The sequence below is a fragment of the Macaca nemestrina genome, chromosome 7, assembly GCF_043159975.1.
Source record: "Macaca nemestrina isolate mMacNem1 chromosome 7, mMacNem.hap1, whole genome shotgun sequence".
NCBI classification, from domain to species: domain Eukaryota; kingdom Metazoa; phylum Chordata; class Mammalia; order Primates; family Cercopithecidae; genus Macaca; species Macaca nemestrina.
The window spans coordinates 14901069-14911334 of NC_092131.1; the positions used below are offsets into that span (position 1 = coordinate 14901069).

At 59.8% G+C, this 10266-nt stretch overlaps 1 protein-coding gene across 5 annotated transcripts in view; it reads left to right on the plus strand.

The window, feature by feature from the left end:
* Window positions 1–8233, plus strand: part of LOC105467527 (inositol-tetrakisphosphate 1-kinase) — a 181514-nt gene extending 173281 nt beyond the window's left edge. For all 5 annotated transcript variants that reach the window (XM_011717174.3, XM_071099689.1, XM_071099686.1 and 2 more), the window contains 2 exons: window positions 1572–1734; window positions 6157–8233. In XM_011717174.3, coding sequence (XP_011715476.1) covers window positions 1572–1734; window positions 6157–6500 — 507 coding nt within the window. In that variant the 3' untranslated portion in view covers window positions 6501–8233. The remainder of the gene's footprint in view (window positions 1–1571; window positions 1735–6156) is intronic.
* Window positions 8234–10266: the final 2033 nt, after the last annotated feature.

Genomic DNA, 10266 nt, shown 5'->3' on the forward strand with positions numbered 1-10266 from the left:
GTGTCAGAGGTTCATTCCTTTTTATGGCTGAACAGTATTCCATTGAATGGACAGACCAGTTTTTGCGGCCGTTCACGTGTGGATGCACGCTGGGGTAGGAATGACACCGCGGTGAGCATGGGTGGACGGCATCCGTTTGAGTACACGGTCTCAGCTCTGGGGTGTGTACCCTGGAGCACACTGCCGGGTCAGTTGGCTATTCCATGTCCAGCTTTTGAACCCAGCTTCACTTTTGTCTTTCATGGATCAGCCACTCCCTTCCCTTTTGGCCCCTAAGCCCACAACCCCCAAAACTTCAGTATTCATTGAGCACGTAGTGTGAGCCCTCCCTTGGCTGATTTAGAGGAGACGGGATGCAGTTCCTGCCCTAGAATTCAGATGAATCTCCTCCCAGCCGGGCACATACTGTCCCCACCTTCTCAATAAAGTCTGAGATGGAGGCCTTGTTGCTTCCTCTTTCAGAAGAGCAAACCTGAGACAGGGAGGCTAGGTACTGTTTCCTGAGTCCACAGAGCTAGGAGTTCACTGTCAGGTTTGGAACCCATGTCTCTCTGACTCCAGAATCCTTCCCAGTGCAGTGCCCCAGTTCCTTGGAGGCCCTGGCTGGGGCAGGCTGAGCCCATGACAGTGTGTGTCCCAGGCCAGCCGCGACGGCACAGGACGTGAGTGGCAGAGGGGAGTGCCGGGCTGGGAGGGAGGACAGAGCAGGGTGGCCTGACCAGCACATGGAAGCTTTGAGGAAGGCTGCGCTTGGACCCCAGGAGGCAGGCAGGAGCAGCAGAGCAGCCTCTTTAGGGAGCTCGCGTTGTTTGGGGTGTGAGTTCATTTGGAAACAGCATTTCTTGGGGAGGAAGACTGGCCTGCTGGGCCCCAGGGCCCTGGGAAGGAGGACTGGCCTGCTGGGCCCCAGGGCCCTCACCCTCTCCTCCCTGGAGGTCTCCGTGATGGTGGGCAAGTGGCGGTCTGATCAGAACTCCTCGCTTCTGCCTGGCTCTGCCCCTCAGCTGCTCCTAGCCATGTCCTGCAGCTGCTGGCCTCTGCACCTTTGCCTCCCCTGTGTCCTCCCTGGGGCCTCTCTCCTTCTCCCACCCCTCCCAAGGGCCTGCATCCTCCTGCCTTCAAGGTCTGGCTTTAGTGCTCTGAACCATAATGTCTTCCTAGGCCCCCGCCACACTCTTCATCTCCTTCCTCCCTGCTAAATGGCTTTAGTTTTACAGGCTAAAAAATATGGGTCCAAATTCTGCCCTGTGCTTTTGAGCTGTGTGACTTCGGACCAGCCCTGACCCTCTCTGAGCCTCAGTTTCCCTGTGTGTAACGTGCAGTGCTGGCACTGGCCTTCCAGGCTGTGATGAGCCCACAGGAGGTAATGAGCCTCTCACACCTGGTGCCTGGCGACCCTCAGAGGGCAGGACCTGGCCAGTGGTCGCCCCATGCTCACCACAGTGGGTCTGTCCAGCCTCCTGGCCCGAAGCATGCCAGGGCCTCGTGGTGCCTGGGGTGGGGGTCTCTCTGTGTGGTGCGGCATCGCAGTTCCTCAGCCCACGGCCTGACTTCCTTGTGTATGTCGGCAGCTGGACAAGATCGAGGGCGTGTTCGAGCGGCCGAGCGATGAGGTCATCCGGGAGCTCTCCCGGGCCCTGCGGCAGGCGCTGGGCGTGTCACTCTTCGGCATCGACATCATCATCAACAACCAGACAGGGCAGCACGCCGTCATCGACATCAATGCCTTCCCAGGTGAGTGGCGGCCGGGCCACCTCCACTGACCGGCCTCCAGTGATTGTCCTCAGGTGACCAGGCAGGCAAGGCGGGGTGACCGAGGCCCGAAAGCCCGCTTTCTCCCTTACCACAGGGTCCAGGGAGGTGCAGCCTTGAGAAGCCTCAGCCTCACCTGCGCGATGGGCTCACGGGGTGTGCGAGGAGGGAGGGAGAGCCGCACATCCACCTGGGGAACATCCAGACTGGAGTGTAGTGTTGCAATCACGCGTGTCCTTCACCTCTCTCCACCTGCGTCGTCAGCAGATCAGCCCCTCCCCCAGGCCCTCCTCGATTTAAGGAGCAGGAAGGACCGTGAAGGGATTACAGCCCCCTGCGGTTTACATTTTGGGAAACTGAGGCCCCAGAGAGGAGGAAGCTGTTCAGGCCCCACAGCACATTGGTGGCAGGCCAGAGACTCCCAGGTTCACATTGCCTCCACCACCCTGAACTGCAGCGCCAGGCACTGGGGTTGTTCCCTGCTGCCAGCTGGGCCCTAGGAGCCCACTGGCACTGAGCCAGCCTCTGCCATGTGCCCCTCAGCTCTCAGCAAGGGGCTCTATGAGGACCACAGGAGCAGAGCCCTAGCACAGGGCATGAGGGACGATGGTGTGAAATCACAGCACGCTGTCACCAGGCTGCATGCTTCGGCGCCCGCTGTTCCCCAGATGGGGGTCCCCTGTTCCTTTCTCCATCCTGACCCTTGTTAAGCACCTGCTGTGGAGGTGAAGCCAGCCTCACTTGCTGCTGAGGTGCAAAAACGTTTAGGAGATGCTTCCCGCCTTCAGAGACTGTGCCTGGCAGGTGGGGGCCCGGGGTTATTTGTCGTGGGGGTGAGGCAGGACTTTGACCCCACGCACCGGCTGGGCACTTTCTGTGTGTGTCACCTCCACTGGTCTGAGAGCATATGCAGGCACAGTCAGCAGCACAGGCCACAGCAAGGAAGCCAAGGCTCAGAGGAGTGCGCTGGCTCCTGTCATTCAGTTGGTGTTTACCTGGGGCTGCTGTCACCCAGAGCTGCTCTGTGCCCCAGCTGGTCCAGATGCTGATGCAGTGTGAGCTCCACTGCCCGGCCCTGACTAGGGAGGGCTCGCCCCTGTCGGGAGGAGGCGGAGGACAGAGCGGTCGGTCGGGGGCCTCCTCTGTGAGGTGGTGACACTGGAGCAGAGGGGCAGGTCCCAAGAGAGGCACCGTGGAGCCCTGTGTCTACAGCAGGTGCAGCCGTGGGGCAGGAAGGGTGGAGGACAGAGTCAGGGGAGCAGCGTGTGGTGAGCTGAGGACGTTGGAGCTCACCCTGGGAGTCGGGGAGCAGCCACCATGAGATCTGTGTTTGTGAACCAAAGGGCAGACCCGTGGGACAATCGTATTTTTCTCCATTGCCTCTGGGTGCAGTGGGGAGGAAACCATGGGTTTAGCTGGAGCTGGGGAATCATGGGGTTTTGCTGTGCAGGTGTGAGGGAACCAGGGCACAAGGGACATTCAGGATAATGCAGGGGACATTCAGGATAAGGAAGCAGGATCTAAACCACGGAGCATGTTTTGAGTGGCAGAATGAAAAGGGGACAACGTCAGTGGCTGGAGGGCCGGGGGGCACAGGGAGGCCTGTTGGAAGAGAAATTCTAGAAGGAGGAAGGAGACAGGAGAGGGTGGGAAGCTTTGCACCTGAGCAAGGCCAGTGCCTCCCGACACAAAATGTGTGGATGGTCGCGATCTGTGGGTGCAGACAAGGGATGGCCCTGTGAGCCAGTGTGGGGCCCTGTGAGCCGGTGTGGGGCCCTGTGAGCCGGTGTGGGGCCCTGTGAGCCGGTGTGGGGCCCTGTGAGCCGGTGTGGGGCCCTGTGAGCCGGTGTGGGGCCCTGTGAGCCGGTGTGGAGCCCTGTGAGCCAGTGTGGACAGGGAGGGTTCTTCCAGAGAAGCCAAGAGAAGGGCCACCCAGATGGAATGGGGCTATGGCTGAGCCTGGTGGAGACTGGTGAGGGAGCCTGGTGCTGAGGGGAGGCCCAGGGCTCTGGCAGGGCAGAGCTGGTTCCCTGGGAGATGACTCAGTGTGCCCACCTTACCATAGAGCACCCTTTTGGGGCCAAGCAGAGGGACAGGCCTATTCTTCTGCACCCCACAGGAGGCCCCTCGGGCCATGGGTGTCCAGCAGCGCCTGGGAGAGGGGCCAGCACACTGGCTCTGGAATAATAACAGCAACAGCAGCGTGTGCTGGTGACATTGTGAGCCAGGCCTGCCCCGACGCCTCACTCGTCCTCACGAAGCGATGTGCAAAGGGCCGCTAGGATCTCTGTGTTGCTGATAAGGATGTGAGGCTGGGGGTTGAGTGGGTTGTCCAAAATCACGTGATGAAGCCGGATGGGACCCAGACCGTCAGCCTCAGCCTTTCCACCTCTCAGCTCCAGCCATGGGTTCGAATCTTGTCTCAGCCTTTACAGTCTGATGGCACAACTAACGTTTCAGTCTCAGTGTTCACTGCAGTGGGAACCAGTTTCCCACCCTGCAGACAGAGGAGACAGCTTTTGCGCAGTGCTGGTATGGAGCTGGCACTCTGCCCTGCGGGCTCATGCCTCAGTCTGCTCCCCAGGCTCCCGTTTATCCTCAGGCCTCCGCAGAGGCAGCTGTCTCTGCACCACCACAGAAAGCGGCCTCCCTGCCCTGGGCCCTGGGCCTCGCCTGGGGATGACGGGGGAGGTTGCTGGGGAACGGCTCTCTTCCCTGGTGCTGACCTCATGGTGGAGCTCCTCCGCTGCATCTCTCCCTAGGCACCCAACAGCCATGCCTCTGCCCGGGACACCTACCCTGCCCTCCAGCCCCAGCGCAGGGCCGACAGACACCCCTGGTCCTATGGTGGAGGACCTGCCACCATGTGGTATTCAAGGCACACACAGGACCAAGGGCATCCTTCAGATCCCACTCTGCCTCTTGGGAGCCGCCCTGAGCCTCAGTGTCCTCACCTGTAAAATGGGCTGCAGAATGCAGTGAGCTGAGGACCGTGGCGACCACAGCCCAGTGGCTGCTACCTCCCGAGTGTTGTGAACACCATGGACATCGTCACTGCCCTCCCTGTGGTGGTGAACAGTCACGCCACCTCATCTGTGAAATGGGGACGGCATTATGAAGATTAGGCAAGAGGATGTTGCGGGACGCTCGCACGGTGCCGGCTGGGGAGGCGCTGCTTGCCGGCCAGAACAGCCGTCTTTATTTGCACCATGGGCACCCCTGCATCCCCTCTCAGACTTGGGCTTCGTCAGACCACAGCAGTTGTTTTCTGAATAAATAAGGGCATGGGCAAGTTCAGCAGCCTCATCTGCCAGGCCCCTGGGCCCCGTAAGAGGTGGCACAGGGTGCCCACGTCTAAACCTTCATTCCCACCCCGGTGGGGCTGATGGTTGTCAATGTTGTCCCAGAGGACAGCCCAGGGTTTCTGAAAACTCCCGCCCCTCCCAGTTGGCTCGGCAGGTAGGGCGCTCGCCCTGTGTGAGTCTCTTTTGGAGCAGTTTGCTGGGAGCCAGCAGAATCCTCACCTGAGATCCGAAACCTGCCTGCTGGCTCCCGAGGGCTCTGCCGATGCTCACAGCTGTGTTAGGAAGCGCTCGCCCCAGGCAGGTACCACGGTTTCTGTTCTGTTCCCCTCTGTTGAGGGGAGCACGTGTTGCTGCGCTGTGGAGCTTGTCTCAGGCCTGGGGCTTGCTAGTGATGCCCAGCGTTTCTGTCCCTTGGCTTGATCCTCAGAGAATGGGGCACAGAGACGGCCTCCCTGCAGGTATTTCTTGGTGAGAAGGAAGCAGACTCAGCTGGGGTGGCAGCTGCTTTGGGAGGCAGACACCACTCACATCCCAGCCGCTCTCAGTGGTGCCACAGCAGCCTCCACCTGGGTGGGAGGTGGTTCTCTTCTCAGTTTGCAGATGGGGAAGCTGAGGCTGCGGGTGGAAGCGGGCTCCGAGACTCAGCCTGAGGCCAGACTCAGCTGAGCCGCAAAGAGAGGAGGGGTATTTATTACTCTAAGTGTGTGGAGCTGGCTTTGGTGCTGCTACCTCCAGCCACACCAACATCCGCTGCACACGTACTGGCTTTTACCATGCAAGTGGGTGGGTGGGTGAGATAGTGGAGCTGTGCCTCAGAGGAACAGGGACAAGCAAGTTTCATCCTCAGTTTACGTTCTTCAACTTCTCACACCCTGGCAACAGCTGAAGGTCGAGGAGTATGCACCTGATTGGGCGTCCAAGCTCTGTGACTCCCCTATACCCCCCCTATCTGCTGAGCCTCACGTTTTCTCTGTAACTGGGACGCAGCACGCCCTGCCTCATCCCGGGAGACCATTGGTTCTGCATCTTCCTCCTCCTCTCTGCATGATGCGTGCCCCTGGCTCACGCCCCCTGTGCTGTCTCTCTCTCCCACCCCCAGGCTACGAGGGCGTGAGCGAGTTCTTCACAGACCTCCTGAACCACATCGCCACTGTCCTGCAGGGCCAGAGCACAGCCACGGCAGCCACAGGGGACGTGGCCCCGCTGAGGCACAGCAAGCTTCTGGCTGAGCCGGTGGGCGGCCTGACGGGCGAGCGGACATGCAGCGCCAGCCCCGGCTGCTGTGGCAGCATGATGGGCCAGGACGCGCCCTGGAAGGCCGAGGCCGACGCGGGCGGCACCGCCAAGCTGCCGCACCAGAGACTCGGCTGCAACACCAGCATGTCGCCCAGCTTCCAGCAGCACTGCGTGGCCTCCCTGGCCACCAAGGCCTCCTCCCAGTAGCCACGGAGCTGGGACCCAGAGGGGCGGCGCGGGGCGCAGAGCACACCCGCTGGGCCAGCAGCTCCCAACGGCGATGCTACTACTAAGAATCCCCAGTGATCTGATTCTTCTGTTTTTTAATTTTTAACCTGATTTTCTGATGTCATGATCTAAGTGAGGGGTGGGGGGAATGGAAGAGAGTACCAGGTGGTCCAGTGTTGGGGAGCGGGGCCGTCTGCCTGCTCCCTACTGTACAGGCCACCTCACTGAGTTTACACACGCTTGTGTTTGCAACACTAGGTCTGGACGGGAGGTGGGGGGTGTGCGTGTGACTGCCATGAGAGTGTCTGTGCACATCCCCATCTATTGGTCTCTGTGGCCGCTGTGGACCAGGCCCCTGGGGACCCTGGAGGGAAGCCTGCCCATGTCGGGCTGTGGGTGGCTGATCAGGGCTGTGGGTAGTTAGTTGATCAGTGTGTGTGAGAGTGGCTTCCCTTCTCCCTGACTCCCCACTCCCTGACCTGCCCCTTCCTTGTTTTTCCTCCTACTGGTCTCCACCAAGGCTTTGTAAGCCCCAACCCTGCCTGGTGTGTAGCTAACCCCTCCCTCCCCACAGCCAGAGGAGGCCACAGACCCTTCAGGGGAGTTCCATGCTGGGGTCTGGGTTGTGCTCCCTCACAAAAGGGAAGGAAAGGAAGCTGGGCGTCCTCTGGGCCCCCCAACACACGTCCCACTTAGCCCTGCACAGCAGCCTCCTTCCCCCAAGCCAGCACTGCCGCTCCCTGGAGCCCTGGAAGGAAGCTGCCTGGCTGGGAGCCCCGAGCTGATGGCGCCTGTACTGAGGATTTGGGCTGTGATTTGGGCAAATCATTCCAGGTCTTTGGGCCTCCACCTCCTCGCCTCTAGTGGACAGGTGAGACCAGAGAGCACCACGGGGCTGGCTTCGCGCTCTAACCCCTGGAATGCAGCCTGCCTTTCCGTAAAGTCACCTAGGTGAGGACAGGCGCGGGAGCCTCGGCATGACACCGTGGAGGTCGGGGCCCTCTTCCCAGTGGGTTCACTCCTTTTCACACCTGCTGGATCCCTCCTCACCCAGCAGGCCCAGTCCACCTCTCATTGCAAGCCCCAAGCACTGAGCCAGCCAGGTGCCAGGGAGCCACCCCAGCCCCTCACCCCTGCACGCCTCAGACTCACCCCATCACCTTGGCAGCAAAGCACTGGCTCTCCGCTCTGACCCCTGGTCCAGGCAGCCCCTCCGCAGAGAAGAGGGCTGGAGAGAAGCCTCCGCAGCCCCTGGACGATGTGGAGTGCTGGGTGAGAGGCATCGGCCCCCCCAAGTATGTTTTTGTGTCTTAAGATACCAGTTTACTTTGAAAACGAGAGAACGGCTTCTGGGCTGTCCTCTGCCCAGTGAGACGGAGGACACGAGGGAGAGTGCTGAGTGTCCCGAGAGAGGCCCCCGAGCTGGTGCATGGAGGTCCTTCGGCCTGGCTCAGTTGGGCTGCGGGGCGCCCCCTTTGCGGAGGGAGGCACAGGGCTTGGGCGAGGGGCAAAAGCCATCAGAACTGCCTGGCTTTTTTGGAAACTGAGGACCCAACAACTAACCACGTTTACACAACTTGAGTGTTGAACCCCGATTAATGTCTGTACGTCACCTTTCCTAGTTCTGACCCTGAGCCCCGGGGAAGCAGGAAAGCGTGGCCGGCCTCTTGCACTGCTTTGTCTCCAAAATAAACTACTGAAATCAAACCGCATTTCACACGTGTTTACACATGTTGCTCAAGTTTGTTATGTCATTCTCCCAGTCCTTAAAAAATGTTTAATAAAACAGCTTTACCTTTTAAAAATAAAATTTCAATCCCAGTCTGCCTCAGGTACGGGTGGGGTGTGCAGCTTGACTCCTGGCTGCGTTCCTGTACCATTTGTGGCCTCCTGGGTCATGTGTGTCCAGGGCCCAGATACCGAGTAACCGCTGTCTGGTGTCCTGGCGGCACCCACAGCCCTCTGTGGCGGGGTGGGGGTGGGGCTGTGGGTGTGCAGGGCAGCTGCATTTTCCAAGAGTGGAAATGGAGGATGGAGATTTGCTTCGTTAAGGCCTGGGAGCTACAAAGGGGGTAGGGAGGGGCCGGCCGCACTCAGGGCTGGGGGGTTGGTGGACTCTGCCCAGTGAAGCCAAGGGAATGTCGGCAAGGAGAGGCCCGGACAGCGACGTGGGACTCGCACCTGGGAGCCGTGGAGATGGAGCCCATTTCACTAAACGTTCCCTAGGTACGCTCTGACCGTCTGTAATCCCAGGACAGTGTCCATAGAGTTGTCTCCCCTTCAGTCGCATTGTCCCTGGCCTTGGAGTTTCTGCCTCAGGGAAAGACCCACTAAAACCACCTGGGCCGTGGCGGCCTCCTCCAGCGCATGGCGGCGCTGCCTCCTGAGCAGAGTCACTGAGAGTGTCTGGGTCCAAGGAAAGGACCCACTTAGCAAAGGTTGTTGTGTGGTGCTGTGCAGGACTTGTGTGCTGGCCCGGAGTTGGCCCCGTCAGCATCGGGTGGCTTGGGGCTCTGGTTCCTAAGCTTCTGCTTCCGAGTTGGTCAGCACATTGGCTCTGTGGCCCTGCAGCACCTGTCTTGATGGTGGTCCATGGATGGGGTGCTGAAGGGCTCCAGGAGCAAGGGGCCGGCCCACACTTTGGCTGAGTCCTTGGGTAGTTTCAGAGGGTCACCTGCACAGTCTGCATTGAGCATCCTGGGGCCGAGGCCTTGGGTCAAGTTCTTCCTGACAGTGCTTTGATTATATGGTGATGTGATTCTGCAAACATAACCCCCCACTGAGTGCCAGCTGCTGGGTGTCCCCACCCCCAGAGCCAAGGGGAGGCCACCCTGGAGCTGGTGCTTTGCCCTTGGTGTCACGGAGGTGTCTGGGTCCACACGTGGTGGGTGGGCTGGGCCTGCACTCACCCAGCATGGCGGGCCGGATTGGACCCAGCTGCAACCTGGCGGGTTCCATGGGGCTTCCTGTGCCTGGGCCTGCCTGTGTCTCATACCTGTCAATGAAGGAGAACGCCACCTGGGAAGAACACTCCTCTCTGTACCCAGGGGACTGCCAAGTGTGCTTTATAGAAGGCTGGAAGACCGACCCAAGTAGGAAGATTCACACGTGAGCCAACTGAGCACAGCTGCCAGACGGCCACTGCAAGACCAAGGGAGCCAGCCTGTCCTTTGTCCTTCTAGCCTGGAAGACCGGTTCTTGACTCTTGGGCACTCACATTGGCCACTGGCCGCAACCACTGAATGGCTTCACTGATGTCCCTGGGGTCTGTATCTGCCCTCTCTTCTATTCCCTAGAAACTCTGGCCAGGCATGGCAGCTCATGCCTCTAATCCTAGCACTTAGGGTGGCCGAGGCAGGTGGATCACGAGGTCAAGAGATTGAGACCATCCTGGCCAACATGGTGAAACCCCATCTTTACTAAAAATACAGAAATTAGCTGGGCGTGGTAATGGGCACCTGTAGTTCCCAGCTACTCAGGAGGCTGAGGCAGGAGAATTGCTTGAACTTGGGAAGCGGAGGTTGCGGTGAGCCGAGATCGCACCACTGCACCCCAGCCTGGCAACAGAATGAGACTCCTCAAAAAAAAAAAAAAAAAAAAAAACTCTGATAGTTCAACCGGTGGGATCCCCGGCAGCTCCTCCTGCTTCCTGAGCTGTGGCTCATGGGCCATTGGATTCAGAGACCTTGAACTGGGTGCTGGCTGCCCTAAAGGAGCACGACCCCTCCAGCCTAGTGATTGGGAG